The sequence below is a fragment of the Myxocyprinus asiaticus genome, chromosome 31, assembly GCF_019703515.2.
Source record: "Myxocyprinus asiaticus isolate MX2 ecotype Aquarium Trade chromosome 31, UBuf_Myxa_2, whole genome shotgun sequence".
Lineage (NCBI taxonomy): Eukaryota > Metazoa > Chordata > Actinopteri > Cypriniformes > Catostomidae > Myxocyprinus > Myxocyprinus asiaticus.
The window spans coordinates 27,827,746-27,851,525 of record NC_059374.1 but is presented as its reverse complement, the minus strand read 5'-3'; the positions used below and the strand labels follow the sequence as shown (position 1 = coordinate 27,851,525).

The window sequence follows — 23,780 nt, the reverse complement described above, 5'->3', positions numbered from 1 at the left end:
GAGCTTAACTTGTATTGAACCTTTGTTTTAATGCGTTTCTTTTGAAGTACGTAGAAATTATTTAGGACTTTTATTACATTTATTTCGAAATTAAGCCATATAAAACCCATCCGGAGGTGAATGCTAAAGTACCGGAAGTAGTCGGTCTGTTGTCGTTGGTCGAGTGCGCTTCACAAGCTGCTTTCAGAGGCGCTGGGCTCCACAGATGTAAAACAACGTAGGGTGTTAAAGTCTTGAAACATGTGTTTATATGTGTTTTATTTTTCAATTGTCTATTGTTTTAAATTGTTTCACTTTATATCAAATCGATCTGAGCTCGAATCCTGAGTGGGATAGATTCACTCTTAGCGGCTCCATTTATACTGATACATCGTGTTAAACAAAGATGTCTCATACTCCTGCTGTAGATACGTTATTTACCGTAAAGACACACACACACACACACACACACACACACACACACACACACACACACAGACACAGTTAGTGTATTCAGAATCGGATCTTCAGCTCGTCTCTGTTTTGTTCATAATTAATACGTTTATACAGGGCTTTGTACAGTATCATAAGAGGATTTATTATGATGATGATGATGCTGCTAATGCCAACCACTCTATTATTTTGTGTTTTGCCATGTGAAGGTCGTATGATTTTTAATGTTTAAAAATGTGCCCTTATAGCATTTAATTTATTTATTTATTTTGAATATAATTTGCTATTTATAATGTATGCCTTCAAGTTTGTACTTTAATATAAATCACAAGCCTTTAGTATTTTCATGCCACTGGTTGCTTTGTTTCCTCATCATTTATCTTTCTCTCCTCCCATTTGGGTTACAGGAGCAGAGTTTCTTCAAGTCTCCACCGCTTCTATTTTAAGACAGGCTTCCAGCCATGGTGAGGCCCACTATCATTATTTCTGAGTTTAATCAGTTGGGCATGAATAATCTTGGAAGAACTTGACTGACTTGCATAAAGCACTGACCTGAACCTCACTGGACACCTTTTAGATGAATAGGAACGTCAGGGGCCGGATTCACGAAACGAAACTTTCTTCTTAATTTCTAACTTAAGAATAAAAGTTTATTTTAAGAATATTTTGTGTTCCCGTAAAAACTTCTTAAAACGTTCTGATCTAGGGGGTCTGGGTAGCTCAGTGTGTATTGATGCTGACATACCACCCCTGGAGTTGTGAGTTTGAATCCAGGGCATGCTGAGTGACTCCAGCCAGGTCTCCTAAGCAACCAAATTGGCCCGGTTGCTAGAGAGGGTAGAGTCACATGGGGTAACCTCCTCGTGGTCACTATAATGTGGTTCTCGCTCTCGGTGGGGCATCTGGTGAGTTGTGCGTAGATGCCACTGAGAATAGCGTGGGCCTCCACACACACTGTGTCTCCGCGGTAACGCGTTCAACAAGCTACTTGATAAGATGCGCGGCTTGACCATCTCAGACGCGGAGGCAACTGAGATTTGTCCTCCGCCACCCGGAGTCACTACGCCACCAGGAGGACATGGAGCACATTGGGAATTGGGCATTCCAAATGGGGGGAAAAAAACAAAAGTTCTTTTTTTTTTTTTTCTTAAGATTGTCCAAATGCATTGAAATTTGTGAAAAAAAAATGTTCTTAAAAATCGTCGTAAATAACATCTTAAAGTTAGGATCACCTCACAGTTGTCTTCAATTCTAAAAGGTAAGATGTTTAATGAATTGAACTGGCTTGTTTTAAATGTGATGCATTCTATCATGTTGAGTTTGACGTCGCAATGGGCTGTTTATGTAGAAATGTGATTTTAGACCAAAACACTTTTCTGACTGTTTTTTTGATTAATGATATTTTTATTTTCAGCTTTCAAAACATGTAAATGTTATCACCAAATTCAAACAATAAATGTTTTTAAGCTTCTTAATGTGGTGACCAATCATGCGAATTCAAACAGATGTGCTGCATATAGCGCTCAATTTCCGCGATCTTTAGAGTTCATAGAAACATAATAGTTATAGCATTAGAAAGCTGAGACTTTTTTCATCCCCCGTCCACATCCCTATCGGAGTTGTGCACAGCGGAGACAGCCTCTGCCACCATCTCCCATTTACCCACCTCTTATTTTCCGATGTGAAATTATTATCAAGCTTCCCAAGGAGAACTTTTTCCTTGCAGTAATTTCCCCAACAAGAACATCCAGCTCTTGTCTACTAAAGTTTTTTTGTTTCTTTGCTTTTCCTCCATGCCAAATTAAAAGTTATCAAATGGTTAGCAGCAAGTAAATTCTCATATGACAGTTAATGCCATTAAACTAACACGCTACATACATGCACTTTACATTAAAAAAAAACGATTGCGAGGTGCTTGCTATTTAAAAAAATAAATAAAATAAGACACATTTATTGGTACGATTTATCAGTGTTGCAGTATTGAATTTGTTGTAGGCTATTAGACAAGAACACTCCATTAGCATGCCGATCAGACAATGTCAAAGCCTGTCTTTTTATTCTTAAGAAAAAAAATTGTTCTTAAGAATTTCTCAAGAATTGCACTTAGGAGCGTTCTTACAAACTTCTTATAATTTATCCTAAGAACTTTCTTGATTTTTTTTTTCTTAAGAACTATTTTGTGAACCCCGCCTCAGGAAGGGAGGACCAACTCCCTATTAATGGCCATGGTTTTAAGGAACTTTAATGAGTCCTGCACAGCAGTTAGATCCATTAATGTTTTTCATTTGTCTCCGATCAGTGTTCTGTAATTGTGCACCCATGTATCAGCTCTCTCTCCCTTCTCTCCCTTTCTTCTTTAGTCTGCTGTGGTGGATCTAAAGACAAAGGAGGAGAAGGATGCAGAGCTAGACAGAAGGATCGAAGCTCTACGGAAAAAGAATGAGGCTTTGGTCAAGAGATATCAGGTGAATTTGAGTGCTGATATTTAATACACTGCCACAACCTTGCCAGTTTGTTTATTTTTGTAATTTTTCTGCCTAATGTATATTTGCCTTGATGTGACGTGCATTCATTGTTTAATCAGGCATTGAGATGCTCAGATTCAAGGCTTTTAACTTGATTTGATTTTATTAATTTATTTAGCTTGTCTTTCTCTTGTTTCACCAGGAAATACAGGAAGATAAGAAGAAGGCAGAGCAAGAGGGCATCGCCGTGACAACGACTCGCAAACCCCGCCCTCATGAGCCTGACTCTGAACAGAGAAAGACGGAGAAAGAGAACTTCACTGTGACGGTCGACATTTCCAAACCAGCTGGGGTGAGGCAGACAATATCAGTATATTTTCTTAGCTTTGCCATTAAACAAAGCGTACATGGCAAAGCAGCCAGCTTATTCATATAAATTCCCATTTCCATAATTTGCCCAGTCTGTCAATTTAGTTATTTTGTTTTAGACCACAGCATGCTCTCAAGTACACCTCCCATTCCTCTTATTTGTTTTCTGCCAGTTCTAGTCAAGCCAGGAAAATAAAAAGCTCTGATAAATGTTTTCTTGATAAAATGTGTCCATGATTGTTAGTTATTGTGTAGTTACCAGGCCAAAACAAATAGGGCAACAAAGAGTATCGCCACGCCAACAACTACTCGATATGTTACACATTGCGGTATATATGCCACAATTCAGTACATCACAATATCACCATTGGAATTCAATTGAAACACACGAGAGAGAGTTTAAATCTTTCTTGGACGTCTCAGATCACTTGTCCAGTACAGCCAGCGCCTCATAGAATAGATTTTAGTTAGTCAGATTCTTTTTTTTACATGCACTGTATAAGCGGCATACTCTTTACTCCCATATACATGCGGCTCGGTCAGTAAGCAGCTTTATCCACAGCAACGTAATATCCCCATAATGCTTGTGTAAATAACAAACATGGCATCGGATGAAGACTATTTTATTCTCTGTTGCTTCACGTTAGTTCCATATATTCCAAAGTTGTTGCTGTGGTTGTTTCCTTAAAGCTGCACTACGTACTGTTTGCTCTCTAACAACATCTGTGGTAGAAAATTACAATTGCATCCAATTTGTGGAAGAACTCTTTCCATGAGTCGTGTTTTGGCTCTGCTCTTCTGGCGGATGAATAGCATGATTTGAGCTTACCTGGACATTACCTGTGTGATCATGACTGGGAGATATTGAGAGCCAGACTCACAACGTGCTATTTTCATGTTGATACAGTATTATGAAATACAATTAAACATTAAAAACTGAAATATTATAAATATTTCTTTGAAGAAGATTAAAAAAAAAACCATTCCTATTTACATATTTTGAATGAAGTTTACACTTATAACGCTTTTCTCACACTACACTTAAAGTGCTTTTATATAGAGAACATGGGACTCAGTCACCTCAATCACTACCAGTATATTTTTATATGATTTTAAGTGTTTTATCTACTACTAATGTTTGTATTGTACTACACTTATCAATTTAAGAGTTGAAACTTGTGATATAGCTGATACGAGTTCAATGGAAGACTTTATTTTATTTTATATTGTACAGCTTCAATTGATAATGCAAGTGACCCATAATACTGCAATAGTATATCTATGCAATGCACACAATAACACTGTAAACTAAAAACATAAAACAAGGATTCAATAATGATGGGTATAAAATATACTTAATTAAACATGAAAATTATATGCTCAAATATACAATTACAAGGAGTCAACAGAAGTCATAAATATTAGTAAACATGTCACAGTAACTTCCCCCGACAATGTAGAAACATTGCGATTTGTACACACATGAGTGATGTTCTTTTCATACGAGCATGACAAGCAATATTAGCTTCAACAACCTTACCAGACAACATATCCAAGCATTATAGCAGGTAAAAAGCTTTGCCAAACGGATAACAGATAAACATCCATTCAGATTGCTGCTATACTGTCCTGAACTGTGTGACTGTGACAGACTGAACTGAACGTAGTTTCTCCAGCCAGAACATGATACAGCCGGCTCTTTCCTGTTTACCAAGATAACATAAGGACGCAAAGATGAACGTCATAAGCCAGCGATTTTGCGGCAAATCCGACCCGACAGCTCAAAATACAAATAATTTTTATAGGCTGACCATAGTGAATCAGGGTAAGGTAAGGACATTATTTTGAACACTGATTGTTTTTGTACTTAATAAATAATGGCAATTTGTTAAATTTTAACCAAAAGATCTTATGTAGTGCAGCTTTAACTTTTTATCGTGACCTGCAGTGGAATTGTGGTGCAATAGTGGGGTTTTCCTCTTACGTAAAACTCTGGGATTTCCCCAGTCTATGAGCACATATATACGCGATTGTGAGGGACAGTCGATATTTTACACTGGTGTGTAGGGGTTTATGGTGTATGTGCTTTTCCCACTGTACTTCCAGAAATGTTGAATTCTTTCCGCTGTGTTGACTTGTTGTTGGGCTCCATCCTATCTGGTCTGTTCACACACACTCTTCAAAAACATGTAAGAGAGCCACTTATGTGTTTCCATGGTTACATAAGCCACATTTTTCAGTAGAAACCCAGTTGTGTTAAACCGCTTTATCTTAATCACTTAAACAGCGTAAGTAAATCTGCTTTCTATTTTACATGATGTTTCAGAACGCCACTTTCTGCAAAAACCCTGGAATAAACCATTTTTTTAAATGCATGTAAACCTGGTCATAGAGAGCAAGAGCCTTTGTAACTCCTATTCTAATTGCCACTCCCATTCCTCACAGCTTTGAGGATTTTAATGTCCCACCCGGGGAAGAATGAGACAGGCTGTAGAGCATTTTAATCAATACCTGTAGAGATTCAGTGGAACACAGATGGCCAGTGCAGCTCTGATTGGGCCTCCTATCGTAGTCTGTGAAGGTCATGCCTTTCATTGTCTGGAATGTGAGAAGAGTTGAATTTTCCAGAAATATAGTTGTCGAACTAGACTTAGACAGGCAAGAGTATTGTCTCCCTCTAAAGAGGCTGATTCCCAATTATTTTGTAAGGTACTGTGTCTCTCAAAAAGTGAACTGAATGGAAATGGTTTAGTGTAAAATCCCAGGATAATGTCCAGAACTTCAGACGTTCAGGAGAGATTTTTAGATGTCCAGAAAATACAAGTACCACCCACTGGTCCAGTTGTCAGAACAAGGCAGAAACTTTGTCATATTCAGTATATATTGCATTTAGATTTCGAGCTCATGTTCAGTGCACATGTTCGAGCACAAGGCAACAAGTTTCAGTTTTTAAATCAGTTAGACAACAAGTGGTCATGAATAGACATGTTCTAGTTTGTCATCTAGACTTTAACAGTGGTTCTCAACGGATTTTGCTTTAGGATACCAATGTTTAAGTGTTGACCCAACTCTAGAATTGTTTATTGTACAAAAGTAAACAAAATGTCTTAAAAATAAAACATTGAAATTAATTAATATTACCATAAGCTGCATAGGCCAAACATATGCAAAAGCTGTTAACATGACATTGGCTGAACAGGAAAATGTCCTTTTTATTTAATTTATTTATTTTTAGCCATATTACCAAGTTAAAGCCGAAGTACGTAACTTTCCTGTGTTGAAATACTTTCTCCTATCCCAGCTTAGTATGCAGAGACAACTAAAAAATAGGTTAATTTTCTCGAAACTGTAAACACTGTCTTTCTGTGACGCTATGAAAATGGCTCCCTATTTGTTTTGAGCTTAGACCTGCCCCAGCAACGTTACTCAACCAGTGGCGTGAGTTGGGGGTGGAACTATCACTTTGTTTGACCAACGGCAGATGGCAGTATTTAGAAAAACATTTTGAAAACAGTTTATTTTTGCAATTCTGTTTGGTGGCGCTAGTGGCGCAATAATTACATACTTGGATATTTAAATAAAAGCTATAGCATTTGGTTGGGTGCATAGCCCTTGACATTAGCCATAAGAAGCATTTCTTTATAAACATAGTAAAATAAATAAGTTTATCAAACTATCCATGATTATATGGTTGGTTGCATGTTTTACACTGCTGTCCGTGCCCAAATCAGAACAGACCGGTGACCCACCAGTTTAGAAGCACTGATCTAGAGATACTATATGCCTAAAAGTATGAGCCAATAAATAAGACCTCACACTTTCTTTCTAGGAAAAGCATATGGTGAGTGACGGGAAACCAGCCACATATTGTGGTGACCATGGTGTAGAAGAGGGAGAATCTGGTCGGTCTTTCAGCGAGGGCCTCCCCTACAGAACAGGCTCAGGCCGGCTGAGCAGAGGTGGTCACCGTGGGGGAAGAAGAGAACCTCGCCTAAACAAAGGTGAACCACGGTCGGACTGGCCACCTCAGGATGGAGAAGGTGGAGAGGGCCCTGCTCGCTCTGAACGGTCCTCTAGAGGAGGACGCAGAGGAGGGAGAGGTGGAGGAGGAACACCGGGAGGATCTGGCTCTGATAGGAAATCAAAGGTGATTTTCAGTCACCACTGACATGTTCCGCATTAGTTTATTGAAATATTTTCGAATATTGTACGTTAACAAAGACAACGATTTGCTGTGACAAAGCAATTTGAAGTCATTAATTTTCAATATGAGTTGCCGATTTGTGTCCATTGGTGTTGCAACAAAGTTGACTATGCAAATGAGGAGTGATATGAAGCAGCGTTTGCTACTGTGAGTGAAGATAGTGGACTTTATAAGGTTCAGTTCTGTTATCAAGTAGGAAGGCCTACATTACAGTGACTTTTTTGATCACTGCCAGTGTGAATGTACCATTATTATAAGTCTGTTACGGTTTTAACATACATGAACTGTGTCTTTTTAGATACCATACATTGACATCATGTCATACAAAGTAATTTGCACATCAGCAATTTCTAAACATTCATTATAAGTGGCCATTCACACCGAATGTGTTTTGGTATATATCTGCATCTTGTGCTGGAGCACCATTTTTTTTTATACACCATGTCAATTTAAAAGAACTTCAGCTTCTAAAAATGTGTCTCAAATGCCTGTGTTGTGTTCTATTCGTTATGCTGCATTAAACTTTTTAAGTGCACAAATGCATTGTCTGATTTTGAATGGCCTTTTCAACCTGCTGTCCAATTTCTCTTCAGGAGTGGGAGGAGAAGAGAAGGCAGAACATAGAGAAGATGAATGAAGAGATGGAAAAGATTGCTGAATATGAGAGAGGTCAAAGGGTAAGTTTTTTTTCACTATATGTTTATTTGACCAATGGCAGATGGGGGAGTGTTTAGAAAATCTGTTTGAAAAAATATAATTATTTTCGCAGTTCCGTTTGAGACGAGTGGTGCAGAAAATACACACTTCAGCTATAAACATTTATTTTGCAGGCTGAAAGAGAGAAGAACCCCACACGGCACTTCCTGGATGATCCACGGCGTAGTGGACCGATACCAGACACTGACCGCAAGGAGGGAAGCAGACGACATGTGCGCAACTGGGGTGGAGTCGACTTTGACAATGTGAAGACTGGGACTGAAGTCGAGAAAGAATGGATGGTACAGAATTTGTGTGGTTTCGCCTAAAACCATATACCTTCAAGCTTTTGTATTTGTTATATGAAGTCACTTCCTTATTGCTTTTCACACTCACACTTTCTGTCCCTCTTTTTATCTTATAAAAGAATCGTAGGCCAAGTGGTAAAGGCTCAGTGGATATGACTCTGTCCATGACTGGTCGGGAGAGAGCTGAGTATCTCCGCTGGAAGAAGGAACGTGAGCAGATTGATGAGGAACGACTGGCTCGGCATCGTAATGCCACCGGCCAATGGAAACGAGAGTGGGATGCCCAGAAAACAGACCAGGGTTTCTGCAGGTCTGAAAAAGTCTTAAATTGCCCTTTTGCAAATTAAGGCCTTAAAAAGGTCTTAAATCGGAGCAACAAGTCTTAAATTCATAAGGTCGTGGTATTAAATGTTGCAAGGGATTGGTTTCTCATTGCGTTTAAGTCGTTTTAAAGTGAAGAGTAATTTCTGAGCATGATTAGCCCATACCAAATTTGCAGTCTCTAGGACGAAATCTATAGCGCCACCAGTTCAAAAATTCACTTTTTTTTTTGCGTGTATCTTTTGAACCATTTGTACTAGAAATTCTTTTTGCATGTAATTACGTTCCTCATGAAACAAATGGAAAGCTTAAATTAAAACTCCACCCATTACATTAGCTGCCATCTTGGATTATGACATTTATAGTTTATTCTTTATGCTATTATTGCTGCAAACGTTGCCCAATTTGCCTAAACAATGGCTCAAAATAATCTGCAGACTGATTTGCATAGAATAAATAATACCAAATTATGATTTGTGATTTTGTTGAAAAGTTACGTTAACACAAATTTAACGAGGTTGACATAAAACAGGAAGTGATGTCTTGCCAATGGTTAATCCTATTGAAATTAAACTTGGTATGCTTTATCAGGACCATGATAAAGGGTACATGCAAAGTGTGATAACAGCGCCACCTATGGGTCAAGAAGTAACTTTTGAACCGTATGTCCTAAAATCATGAGTTTGGTGTCTGGATTCCTTGGGTCATGAGGATTTCAAGGATCAGCCATATATAATTTTTCCCATATCAGCCATACTCCCTCTCTGGCACATTGGTTTTTATCAAAAAGTGAAATATCTTTTGAATGCATTGTCAGATTTATAAGAAATTTGGTATGCATCATTGAAATCATGTCCTGAATGTACCCAAGTAGTTAAGAGACAGCGCCACCTATAGTTCAAAATATAACCCACACTTGTGTGCTGACTGCTATCTTGGCATGTGTTTTTGCCATTTGTGAATCATGTCAACGGAGTGGCACAGTGTTTAAACACTTTTTACATGTACATTTTGCATTTACATTTAGAGAGCAATGACATTGTGTTCCTTAAATTTATTCCTTAAATTTCTTTCAGTTGGTCTTGAAAAGGTCTTAAAGTCTTAAATTTATCTTTATTAAACCTGCGGAATGTGTGTCAAAAACATAATTGCTCACTAAAAAAATATAAATGTGCTGCTGTAGAGCTACTATACAGTATGCTGTAGTAGTTCCTAGGGATATTCATGACTAATTGATGATAGAATTATTATAATTGATTAATCTTATTTATTGTCGATTAGTCAATTTCAGCAAAAAAAAAGGTTTTTGTAATTTTACAAAGAGGTGGCGTAAACAGTCCTCTACCTGTTAATTTTAATGACAGTCAGTTATGAAAATTCCAGAAAATGTATTTCCCTAATAGTTACCAATTAATGTGTTGCACAGTGAGTTTCGGCAATTTTCTATTAAAAATAACAAAAACTTGAAATGTGGAAGTAGTAGAATCGTATGTCATGGGACCCTTAATATCAGCTCTTACGGTTTTACAGCTGTGAAAGCGTTAAAGAATCGGAAGAGGAGTGAGAGGCTTGGTGGACAAATATAGGAGTAATGCATGCTGACAGTGTGAGAATGAGAGAACCAGTGACCCTGTGGTGTTTTCACAGGTTCAAGGAGGAATCAGCTGTGGCCGGAGAGGGCACACCAGAACAAAGTAACAGGAGAGGTAAATCAGACACACCCACAATCCCCAAAGTGACTAGATGACTAGAACTCGCTTCAAGGGCTGAACGATTTTAAGAACAAATCGAATATGATTAGAGGGAAAAAATTTATTTAAACTGCAATATGATTATTGACATAAAAAAAATACCTAGTGTTTCTTTTTGACCAAAATTAAGTAATGGGCAAACATGCTCTACTACCAATACAAATACTATTCATGAAAGGTTGTTCACGCTTGAGTCCTTGTTAAAAAACACACTAAATAAATAAAAATACAGTGAAATATAAAGGGAAAAAACAGATTCTCATCATCTTCATATTGTATCTGTCCACCGTGTACCTGTTTTTGTCGACTTTTCATAATTTTTGTTTTTCTTTTTCATATTTTGTTTTTCCCTTTTATTTCTAAAACAGTACCATATTTATTTAAGATTTTCTTAACCTGCATGCGGCATAGCTTTTATTTTGGGGGTACACTAAAGGCCCTGGTATACTACGTTTTTGCGCGTTCCGGATCGGCTCGCATCTGGTCGACCGTGTTGCCTTTGTGAGTATACTCTTCTGATCATGAGCGTATACGAACACGTTTGACGCATGCCCACTTCTTTGTGGTACTCTTAGTACAGTCAATAGCAGGCACACTCTTTTAGTACTGTGTGCAGAGCGATCCACAGCGCAGACACCCAAATAAAAAAAAATTGTAGAAGTTGACAATGCTCATACAAACCTCATTTTAGGGGTGTTGAGTGTCTTATATTTGATACAGCCATTAAATGGTTTAGTCAGACTCGATATACAGTAACAATCAGTAGAGAACATTTATCAATCTTTTATTGCGCTTCTACTTGTTTTTGTGGCTGTTTTGATGATGTGCTGTGGTCTCTTTTAGCAGCTAGGGGGCGCAATGCTCATGTACAGCGACGCAGTGGATCTTCAGGTCAGCTTAAATCATGGGACTGTGTATGTGTGTGTGGCGAGTGTGTCTTTATCCCTCTTCACATTGGCCCTTGCCTGAGTGTAAAGCAATAGCTTTTTCTAATTGCTTTCCACTCCTTCATAATAAATTACAGTGGGTATGCATTTGGCTGATTGGATCATCTATTGTCTGATGCAGTTTCCTGGATAGCTGAGAGAATATTTTCCTGTAATATTCCCTCATCTTTGCTTTCAGTCATCAATTCAAAGTTGCTTCTCAGTCATTTCGCTAAACAGAAAACATGAACCCAGCCACCCCCTCTGTTCTTGACTTGTAAGTTCGTTGAAATTACTCACAGTAAAAGATGGGGTTATTCTGTCAATGATAACAGTAAAGATGAAGTGCATCATTTCTACGCCACTAGCATCACTAAACTGAACTGCTGTAGCTCAATTATATCTGTGTGTGTAAATGTACAGTGTGTTAAATGGGCCTGTTAACAGGTTGTATTGCCATTCAGTTTTAGGTCCCGTGGGCATGTTTGAAATGAGGACATCAGCACGACACCTAAAATAAGATCCATAACTAATGCGGCATTATGCACACATCCATTATTTTTTAAAGAAAAACTTTGTAGATCTATGTGGAAGCCCGTAGCTGTTGTAAGTAGCCGAGTTTGAATCTGGTTACAAATACAAGTTGTTAGTGTAGAACTGTAAAATACTCCCAAATTGGCTAATACTGAAGCTGCCCTAAGGTTGTCATTCTTCACCAGACTGTCACCAGAATCTTGACATTATAAGCATTAAAGAGAGGCTTCCCTCTTCTGACACATTTGCTAATGTCTTGCTCAATTTGTTGGCTTTGAGTGTTTAACAAACCCAGCATCTTCCTCACAACCTTCAAGTGAAATGTCATCACAGTGCTGTCAGATCAAGGGCACATTTGCATGCTTTTTCTCATCTGTTTCCCTCCTCCCATCCTGAGGAGTGATACATTGAGGAGCTATCCATCACAATGACAGGGGGGCATCGGTTACTGTGAGCCCATCGCTCTCCTCTGCAGATTTCATACGCAGAATTGTTTTCCAAGGTCTTGCTGAACCCGATGATACCATTCAAGGATAAATATTGCTCTGATCTCTTTTATACAGAAGATAGCAAGAGGCCGCCTAGAGACCCCACTTTCGGGGACTTCTTGGGGCAGACCAAATCCAGACAAGGTGGCCGTGGGAGAGGGAAGGGTCGAGGTCAAGGCAAGAGCTACAGGTATGAAATAATTCACCTCACTGCTGAAAATGATACATTTTTCTTGGCTGTTCTAGCCTTGGTTAATTGTTAACTGGCATCCTTGTAGAACAAGAAAAGAGAGAATTAAAGCTGAAGTATGTAATTTTTGCGCCAACAAACGGAATTGCAACAAAAAAAATTTGTTTTCAAAACAGCTTTCTGAATACAACCCCTGTCTGCCATTGTTCAAACAAAGAGATAGGCCTATCCCCAACTCACACCATTGGTTGAGCTACTTTGTTGGGGCGGGTATAAACTGGTCACTCATAACAGAGCAATTTTCATACCGCAATGGAAACAGTGTTTACAGTTATAGGAGTAATTAAATATTATGGTGATGTGTATCACAATATAGATATTTAGCTGGAAATTAAATGTCATAATATATTACCCATGTGATTATATATTAACCATACCTTTTCCTCTGCCTTTTTCTTCTTAAGCCTTTTTTATACTTTCAACTGGCACTGCAGCCCGTCCTGTGTACCTGTATATACATTCATACTGCCCTGCCATAGTAGTCCCCATTATGTTTTTTCCTGGTGTTTTGGCAGTATACAGTGTTGTTTTGACATCTACTACAGCAGATGATCTCTAGTTTATTAAATAGTATTTTTATGTTCTCAGTCCACTTTTATTGGAAAAAAAAAAACCCAATACTTTTCTTCTTAAAGCATGCATGATAACCGGTGGGAAGGAGAAAATGAAGAGGAGAAAGGAAGAAAGGAGGAGCAAGAAACCGAAAAGGAGAAGGACAAAGAAAAGGACAATGAGAAAGAAGATAAACCCAAAGCACCATTATTAGAGAAGGTAAGATGCCTTCTAGTTATGGAGTTCTAAGTTCTTTTTAAGATCCATGTGAATGACAATGGTGCATGTTTTTTTTTTTTGTTTGTTTTTTCTGTTCCTCTGTCCTCCTGCTGTGGAGAAGATGGTTGATGAAGGACTTGCTGAAGATGATGAAGAATGGGAGGATGCCAGTGATGGTGAGGAGGACGATGAGGAAGAGGATGAAAAAGGAGAGCATGGAGAAGACAAAGAATCCACAAAAAATGTTAAACCAACAAAAAAGACCCCTACCTCTCCTGCACCCTCTACTCCAAGCCCAAAAGCGCAGCGAACTCCCAGACCCAAAGTCCACATCCCCTCCCCACAGGAAACACTCAGTATGCCTGAAGGGCTCAAGCCCCCTAGCCCCTTCTCCCCACTGGAGGGCCACCAGCCAGTGTCAGACTGGGGTGAGGAGATGGAGATGCTTTCTCCTAGAAGTAGCCTGGGTGAGAGCCCTCTGCGGCCCAGCAGCAACGAAAGCAGCCCAGCCCAGCTGAAGAGCAACGAGGCTGAGCATTATACAACCCCCGGCCAGCCAGAAGAACCAGATAAAAAGAAAAGCACATCTACAGGTAGGGTAATGGTGGGCTTTATTCAGTACATCATAGATTCCTGGTAACTAGTATTGATGTGATTCATGACTTTAAATTGTATTAACTATGTAATTTCTTTTGATGTCAAAATGCTTTCTTATTCTGATTAACAATTTTTATTGATTCATACAATTAACAAAGAAAAGCAAAACATATATTCACAGAATCAACATTTAACACCCACTATTACCCCTCCCAATCCCCAACCCCATCCTGACCCTCGACAAACATCCGTGTGGTCACACGTGTATATACACACACACACACACACACACACACACACACACACAAAAAATAATAATAATCACACACATTTAAAAGGATACTTCTCTCTCCACTGCCCCTCCCCGAGAGCCCTCCAAGAACACCAAATAGCTGCCCCATTTCCCATCAAATGACTCCAAGTTCCCTAGCCTTCTGCATAACAATTCCTCAAAAGCCGCCACCCTCCCCATCTCCGTGCAACACTCTTGAAATGAGGGCGCTCCAGCCGACTTCCATCCCCTTAAAACAATCGGTCTACCGATCATAACACTGGTTAGGACCAAATTTTTAAAATGCTTTCTTATTTACTAATTTCATGTGCAGAGACATCTGTAAGTTATTTTACATTCCAGAAGTGTAATCACTGTAGCTCTGTATCGCTTTAAAAACGTTAATCTGTTTCTTTCAGCGGTTTAAGTGTTTGTTCACACCAAATGGTTTGTTGTGTCTATCTGTGCTGTTTTTCTATGTTAACATACACCAGACGGACATCCTTGACCCACTGATTTTCAGTCTATCAGTTTACAGATGCCGCCTGAAATTAAAAATAACCTAGTCTTGGCCTCAAACGGCACGCCCACAGACCAGCCACAATCCATTCTCTAACCGTCTGATGCTTATAGCACACAGAACTGGAAAAAACTTTCTCAATCAACTCAGCGCATATCTGATTGGCCGGTTTGATGGAACTTCCATGAGTAGACGCACACAGGACGTTTAATTAGATTGCCTGGAAGCCGAGTTGTTCACAAGTTTCCGCATTGATAGAATGAGCATTTTTGAGGACGAAATAATCAAAGAATTTGCCCATCAAAATCTTTTAAAGATATTCAGAGTTTTGTTTGAGGCACGTACCAGATAGTAAAGCGGATATCCGCAAGCAGAGCTGCATTTTCTGCTTTGTTTGCTGAGTTATGTCTGTGGAATTCTCTATAATGAGGTTTTATTTGAGGCTGTACTTAGACTCTTTGCACATTTAATTCTGTTCTCCATTGTGTTTTTTGTGCAGTTGTTCACGGTGACACGCGCATCATTATGTAAATTATTTTTCCCCCCATGTCTGTCTTTTATTATGGTATGATACATCTCTGATAACCTAAACACCCCATAATGACAAAACCGACTGATTGGTCGCTATAAATTTCAGTTAGATGGCTTTTCCTGTCTAATTGGGTGATTCTTGGCAAATTGAAGCTGCTGTATAGCCCAGACCTGTGCCGTAGTCAAAGGTCTGGCTATGCGAGACTAAAAAGAACCTTAATTTTTTAAAACACATCTCAAGACACCTGCATTCTGTTCTAAATGTTGTGCTGTGTCTAACTTTTAGCTCAATAGCATGTTCAGTCTGTATGACAATTGCTGAAGGGGCAATAGGAATAGAAAATTTGTTTGGAAACAGTCATTATTTTTACAGTTCCTTTTGATGCCATTAATGATGCCGAAATCACACTTCACCTTTTAAATCTCATTGTGCCATAATGTTCTACAGTTTTTTTGGAGTCCATTTATTGTCTTTGGGTTTAGCATTGTCAGAATGGCTTTGATATCTCCGATTTCAAACATAAGTATTCTTTCACAATCAGTGGTGGAGTCTGCTACCTGTGAAACCCCAAAAGAGGCTGAACCAACTGAATCTACCGACACTTCCACCTCAAGCAGCCAAGATACAGCTGATCCCGTAGTTCCCCCCACTCCAGAGAGCACCAGACAGAGTGGTAAGTTGAAAATGTTTGTTCATTCATGCATGCCCTCAGAAAAGTTGAAAAAGATATCTGATTTCCTCAAAATGAAGCATTAATTGCATTTCATATCTTGTTTGTCCTCTGGTAGAGGACAACGAGGCTCCTACTGTAGAGCCAGATGAGAGTCAGCCTGAAACAAAGGCTGTTGAGGACGCAGAAGTGGATTCATCAGAACAACTGTCCACAGGTGCTGTTCTTATTACCAGCTTTGAGACTGTGGCTTTTCGAAAGAAGTCTCTTACTTCAGCTGACTTCTAACAACTAGCCAGCGCCCCCCCTTTTTCTGAACACTTCAGTTTTCATGTGATTTCTCTCTCTCTGACCCTTGCTCCACCTGTTTACACAGGGTCCAAAACATTTTGTAAACCTATTACTCAATGTGACAACATTTCATTTGCAGTGTAAATGCTGATCTGTCGATGTGTTCTGAACAACAGTGAATGACCGCCTACTTGCCTGTCAGGCAAACATTGCGCTATAACAAGAGCTTTAACTTTGCCAGTTACTTGCGGCTTTAGTAGGAAATAACCATCTGGTTGGAAAATTTTGAAAAGACTTAAAGGAACTTATTGAGTGTGCCTGATATCACCATGCAACAACAAGTGAAGTATGTAATTTCTGCACTACTAGTGGCACCAATCAGAATTACAAAATGAAAGTATGTTTTCCAACACCCCTTAGACTCATCACGCCTTTTCGCACTCTCTGATTCCCTATGAACAAATAGGCCATACTAATTAAAAGGTGATAAACGTTTTATATCGTTATAAACAAGACCACTATATCGTATACACAACAGACAGAAAGCGTGGCAGAGGAATTGGGTCATCCGATAACATCGCCGGATTGAACGGCAGTTGGGTGTGCGAGGGATCCAGCACAAGAGGTATCTTCTCTGAGTATCTTTCGAAATTATCTGAAGCTTGACAGTAATGAGCTAACTTGTCGAGAAGCAATTCAGCAAGTTTGGCGTCTCCATCGAAACCCAAAAATTCCAAAGTCCTTAACCTTGTAAATGTGATGCCATTGTTCACTCTGGCTTTACTCCGTTATCTGTTTCTGTGTCTTTTAGCAAGTCTTCAAATTTTGGCTTTAAATTCTGCAGGCGAAGCTACATTTATTTTCCTGTGTACACGTCTGACATGGGTGTTCATTTTCTCCTGGCTAAACCACTTATTACAAGTAGCCATGTCCCAAACTCACAATGTAGGTTGAGCTAGAAAGGGATGGGTTGGGCTGAGCAGGCCGCTCAAAATATAAACATCAATGTTTTGATGGTGCCTGGGAGGTTCAGTGTTAATACTTTTGGGGGAGGTAAACCGACGAATGGTTTTCATAGCCATTTCCCTGATTACTTATAGTTGTCAATGAACAATAAAATAGGATAGTAGAACATATTTTGACATCAAAAAAGTTACATACTTCACTGTTAATACCCTGAGATCTTTTTTTGCGCTTTATCAAATATGCTGTAACATTCTTATGTAGTCACAAAATCGGAGATGGTCACAGGAGACACATTTTAGTCACGTTACTACCAGGTGTAAACGGGGCCTCTCTCTTTCCCTCTCTCTCCACTCTGTTGCTTACACTCATGTCCCCTTTATGTCCCTGTGTCCATCTGTCTCGTGGCATGAGATGGCATCTGCTACTGAGCTTGTCTCTATCATCTTTAACAAATGGGAATGCAGCACTTCAACTCCTCTGGCTGTGATTGTCCTCCTCTGCTCTGAGACTGACTGCTCCTGTCTGCAGCTTCACACTGGCTGTCACTCTCCACTGTGAACCTTGCACAACTAATATCCTGCATGTATTGTGCTCCTGGATCCCTTTTGTTGTCGTCCATGCATCTCTGTGATTTTGCACCTCTCCCCGGTTCCCTGACACATTTGGATGTGGGTTCTTTTTTCACCCTGTCATGCTTGTTACAGACTGCTTGAGCAATGTGTCCTCTCTTGGTTTTATTCAGTGTTTGTAACAGCACATGCTGTGTGTGGTGTTATGTGTATAAATAGACTGAGAATTATGTAGATTTGATTCATTGACGGGATCCAAAAATGAAAGTTTTGTCATTTACTCACCCTCATGTTGTTCAAAACCCATTTTACTTTCTTTCTGTGGGACACAAAAGATGTTTGACATAATGACCGCTTTAGTCACCATTCACATTGTATGGAAAAAAAGATGCAATATAAGTGGATAGTGACCGAGGCTAAAGGCAGAATTTTTTGCCTCACTTTTACCTTTGCATGGTGAAATGGCCAAACCAAGAAACTTACTATTGGTCAATGCAGCAAATTCATCTTTCCAAGTTCAACAAACTTGAACTCATAGTGAAATCCACGAGGGGAAGTTCTTCGCCACTGGAAGCCCATCACACAAAATTAACAATTGTGCGGGTTCCCATTGAAATGACTGTTTCGTCCATGGAATTTCATCATGGGAAGGTAATTGTGACTGCGCCTTAACCTCTCCTTTTGTGTTCCACAGTAAAATATGTCATATGGGTTTGAAACAACATGTTGGTTAGTATATGAAAACAGAATTTTCATTTTTAGGTGAACTATCCCTTTAATTAACATCCACCCAACAGGATCCCATTTGATTGCTGCTTAGGATCATTATCATTGAAGGAAAAACTACTCGGCTGTGCTTCCACAGCAGTTTGCAGGGTAGATAGCAGACCAAATGTGGTTCCAGAGAATCTATGGAATTTTATTAGATTGTCATTTTAATGTTTTTGTATATTCCTGACTTTGTGTCTAGATGTCCACCAAGCCACACAAAATGAATGAACTGACTAAGCTTACCAATGTACAATTAGGGTATTTTTTTTTTTTTTCTCTTCAATTAAAGGAATATTCTGTGTTCAATACAAGTTAAGCTCAATCGACAGCATTTGTGGCATCTCATAACCCTCCTTTTCTTTAAAAAATGTAAAAATCAAGGTTACAGACTCCAGTCAGGCTTCCTAAGCAACCAGTTGGCCCAGTTGCTAGGGTGGGTAGAGTCACGTTATATTAACCTCCTCATGGTCACTATAATGTGTGGTTCTCGCTCTCAGTGCGGCACGTGGTGAGTTGTGCATAGATGCCACGGAGAATAGCGTGAAACCTCCACACGCGCTAGGTCTCCGCGGTAACGCACTCAATAAGCCACGTGATAAGATGCGCGGATTGACTGTCTCAGACGCGGAGACAACTGAGATTTGTCCTCCGCCACCCGGATTGAGGCGAGTCACTACGCCACCACGAGGACTTAGAGCGCATTGGGAATTGGGCATTCCAAATTGGGGAGAAAAAGGAAAAAAAAACAAAAACAAATCAAGGTTACATTAAGGCACTTACAATGGAAGTGAATGGGGTGAGTGTGAAGCTTATGATTTTATTAAAGCATAACATTAATTCTTCTGTTAAAATCATGTAGTATTTGAGCTGTGAAGTTGGATAATGTTTAAATCTTGCATGAAACCTGTTTGTTTGAATAAAATGCCCTAACCAGAAAATAAGATGAATCATGCTTGTGCTAACACCATAATCAACAATTGTGGTGGCCTTAACCATAATCATCAATTTCTTTTGGAAAATTTGAAATTTGAATAATCTCTCCTTTTATTGGCCCTTTATCCTGTACCAGGTACCCAGTGTTTGTAGGGGTGTCTTTGATATGACACAAGTGATGAATTTGTAGTTTCTAATGATCTCATTTGGCAAGATGCTCAAATGATGAATAAACGCATTGCTACTTGTTACTTTTGTATGTCTCTCTTACCCTTTAAAACATTTTGAGTTGAGGAACCACTCTTTAGTCATTTGTGGTGACTGTCCAATGTACCTATGTACATGGTCATGTACTGTACATATCACATCCTCAACCCTGTTAATCATTTAGGATCTCTGTCCTTCTCCACCCACCTGCCCCTGATTATTACATTACATCACATCATTCCCTGATTCGAATTTCAAGAAAGGATCTCTTCGTAACCACTGTCCACATGCCCCTTAGAAATTGACACTGAGGCTAATGGCTTATTGGCAGTATGCTGGCCTCCGTAACAAGATTCTTGTATTCCTTTCAATTTGATTACCGTGCTGAATTAAGCCTGTTTAGCGGGAGGAAATCTTCAGGAAAAAAATATATATATATATTGCTGAAAGCTTTTCAAAGGAAAGTGGCAGTGGAAATGCAGATTAAAGAGTGATAATGAATCCCACTTGATAATTGAATGTATGCATTGTCTGATGGGTTCCACATTGGAGCACATTGATTCCCATTTAAAGTGGCATTATAATGAAACAATACAGTTACACACTTGTTTTTTCATGCTTGAAATTGTTAACATAGGGTCATTCTAAATTCTGGGTTAACGTAATCTTGGGTCACCTTGTTCCATGTTTCACTCTTAATATTTTACACTGCGTTAAGTAATTAATTCCCGGTATTCATGTTTTCAGATTTCACTCTGTACGTAAGTAGCTCCTGAGTTAACTTATATTGCATTTGTTATTTATCAGTGGTCTGTTGCTAAACAACTGGCTATTACAGTCCAAGGAGCTGTTCAGTCTGAGTGCGTTCTTGTGTTTAAATGAACACTGTGTGTGTGTGTGTATATATGTTGTTTTAAATTGACACAGCATCATAAAAATGTGACGCTCATGCACAAGACACAGAAAAAACAGTGAGATGCAGCACAATGATCAAAGATGTCCGTCTAGCATATGTTTACATAGAAAACCAATAAAAATGACAGCAGAAACGGGCACAAAAACACAGCCCTTATAAATGCATCGTTTCTTATTGTGTGCCTTTGTTTCGGGCAGCAGTTCGGGGTTAGCACCACAAAAGCCTCAAGAGTAGGGTTAAAGGAATCTTCCAGGTTCAGAACAAGTTAAGCTCAATCAACAGTATTTGTTGCATAATGTTGATTTACCACAAGAAATTATTTTGACTCGTCCTTCATTTTCTTTAAAAACAAGCAAAAATCGAGGTTACAGTGGGGCACTTACAATGGAAGTGAATGGATCCATTTTTAGAGGGTTTAAAGGCAGAAATCTGAAGCTTTTAATTTTTAGAAAAGCACTTCGATTAATTCTTCTGTTAAAACGTATGTATTATTTGAGCTTTAAAGTGTTTTAATCATTGTTTATGGTCATTTTAGGGTGTATGGTGTGTTGCAAGTTGTAAAATCAGGTATAACGTTACACAGAAAAGGTTAGTAAGTGATTTTATCACACTAAAATCATGTTAACGCATTTTGTTTGTCTTGTGGCTATACTTTTGAAACTGTGTGTATTTTAACATTTGGCTCCATTCACTTCCATTGTAAGTGTCTCACTATAACCCAGATTTTTGCTTTTTTTTTTTTTTTTAAAGAAAAGGAGGGCCTAGTAATCAGCATTATGACACAAATGCTGTTGACTGAGCTTAACTTGTATTGAACCTGGAATATTCCTTTAAAAGCAGAGCTAACCCCTTTTTTAATGACAAGTGTGAAACATTGCTTTACCCAAGGTTAAAAGTGGCCTTAACCCATGGTTGCAGATAATGGTGACCCCGGGTTTTCCATTGTGTGAAAAGCCCCTTTTTTATTGAACTGTTTTTGTCAACTGAACCAACTAAAATGGTGGTTTACAAGTCATTTATTTGTAATTATATTGCCATGCAAGAATTATCAAGCAGCCAATAATATCGCTTGACTCTCCTTCCCTTGCTTTATATTCCTGTCAACAGGCTGAGGACTAAATGCAGTAGATGAACTTTTCAGTGGTCCACAGACCAGGAGAGGTAAGCAGAGGCAGGAGGGGACATCAGATTTAATGGACAGCTGTTTTCTGTATATCAAACAGTCTATTAGGGACATTTGGAGCCCCGCCTCTATTTCAACCAAACTGTATAGCCTGCTGTTTTTTTTCAGTTACACCCCGTTGGTTGGGACTCTCTGTTGTTGTCAAGCCATACTGCTGCTGCTTTTTTTCAAATCAGTACCCAAAGCATATGTTTTTTCCTGGGATTAATCATTTAAGCATACTATGATCAAACCATGAGAAGTTTTTACGTGTTTGAGGGAGAAGTGTCTGTTTCCCATCAGCCTCATTCTAAACTTGTTTTGATCCAACCTACCTAGACCACAAATTATATTAACCCTTTGTAAATGATATTTAGCACAACGGCACTCGAATACATGACATCTGACAACAAATTTGGGGGGGGATAGGGCATTATAGTTTTTTCAGGGCTGTGTCTTGAAGCTATTATGTGAACATAACATTCTGATATTAAAGACATGAAGACAAGCTGTGGATGTTAAACTTGAATGATTGGAAATTATGTACAGATAGACCAAAGAAAATCATGGTAAAAATTCTAGGAATTTGAATGAGGAAGATTGAACAACTGGGCACAAAAAGAAAAAAAAAAGTGTGTGTACCTCATCATATCTAATGTTGGTTTTATTTACTTTTTTAATATTTTGTTTATGCATCATGTATGTTTAGTATTTTTATGCAGCAGGTTATTTTGGTTTATGCAAGTGTATTTGGTAAAGTGTGTCCCTGACTTTGAATGAATTAAGCAGGAGCTTGAAAACTTGCAATATGTATAAATCTTTAAAAATGACAGACATTCCAATGCTTTGTAAGTGCACATTTCTGTCTACACAATGTGCATTGCATATCCTTGTTTTTCAATTTAGCTCATGGAGCAGAAATAATCATGACATTTGTGATTGTATTGTACCTACTGCATCTCCCTGCAGATGAAATGTCTTCCAGTTTGGGGTAGAAAATTTATATATAGGGCTTATAATTTGGTTTGCCTCTTGTAGGAGGTTTGGTTTGGCTTTTCAGCTGTGCATGTAGCATGATACTAAAGTGTTTATGGGATTTACCTCCAGGGTTTTCATCCTGGACTACATGCAGTCCAGTCTTTTTGTTTTAGCTTACAGAAGATATTTTGGTTGCTTTTATCACCTTAGAGTGATGTGTGACCAGTAAGCGAGTGCAACTATTTCTATACTTTGTAAGCTGTCATCTCAAATAAATGACATCTCTGCCTTATGCATAAACTCAAACTGTCCAGTGTTGTCTTTGGTCAGACCAGGGCATTCTTGTACTTATCTGTTCATCAAGCATGAACACTAAGATGAGTAAAGATTTTGTGCTTAATTGATATTAACATTTTTGTAACACTAAAGTCATTCATTTGGGCATGCAACTGAGTATTGCATTACTCAAAATGAAATAAATGAATAAGTAATTAAATTTATTAATTTATAGGAACACTCTGTGATAAGGTTGTATCCATTAACATTATATTTATCATGAACTATACTTTTAACAATGAAAAATACTATTACAGCCCTTATTAATGTTCATTTCTACATACAGTGGCAAGAGAGTATGTGAACCCTTTGGAATTAGCTGGTTTTCTGCATTAAATTGGTCATAAAATGTGATCTTATCTTCATCAAAGTCACAGGTATAGACAAACACAATGTGTTTAAGCTAACACCACACAAACAATTATAATCTTTCATGTCTTTATTGAACACATACCATTAAACATTCACATTGCAGTGGAATAAGTAAGTAAACCCTTGGATTTAATAACTGGTCGATCCTCTGGCAGCAATAACCTCAACCTAGCG

General features: G+C 38.7%; 1 protein-coding gene across 4 annotated transcripts; it reads left to right on the top strand.

Moving 5' to 3' along the window:
• The first annotated feature begins 123 nt into the window (after window positions 1-123).
• Window positions 124-23,197, top strand: ccdc9 (coiled-coil domain containing 9). Of its 4 annotated transcripts, none has more exons than XM_051666131.1 (16): window positions 124-217; window positions 840-896; window positions 2,793-2,897; window positions 3,100-3,249; window positions 7,096-7,413; window positions 8,064-8,147; window positions 8,301-8,468; window positions 8,594-8,784; window positions 10,443-10,501; window positions 11,393-11,437; window positions 12,570-12,684; window positions 13,380-13,515; window positions 13,637-14,108; window positions 15,977-16,108; window positions 16,224-16,322; window positions 21,866-23,197. In XM_051666131.1, the coding sequence occupies exons 2-16, from the start codon at window positions 894-896 to the stop codon at window positions 21,868-21,870; spliced, it is 2,082 nt and encodes a 693-aa protein (XP_051522091.1). In that variant the 5' UTR covers window positions 124-217; window positions 840-893; the 3' UTR covers window positions 21,871-23,197. The 4 variants fall into 4 exon arrangements, with proteins under 4 accessions (XP_051522091.1, XP_051522089.1, XP_051522092.1 ...); XM_051666129.1 differs by having other exon boundaries at window positions 11,390-11,437; XM_051666130.1 differs by having other exon boundaries at window positions 148-207; window positions 11,390-11,437.
• Window positions 23,198-23,780: the final 583 nt, after the last annotated feature.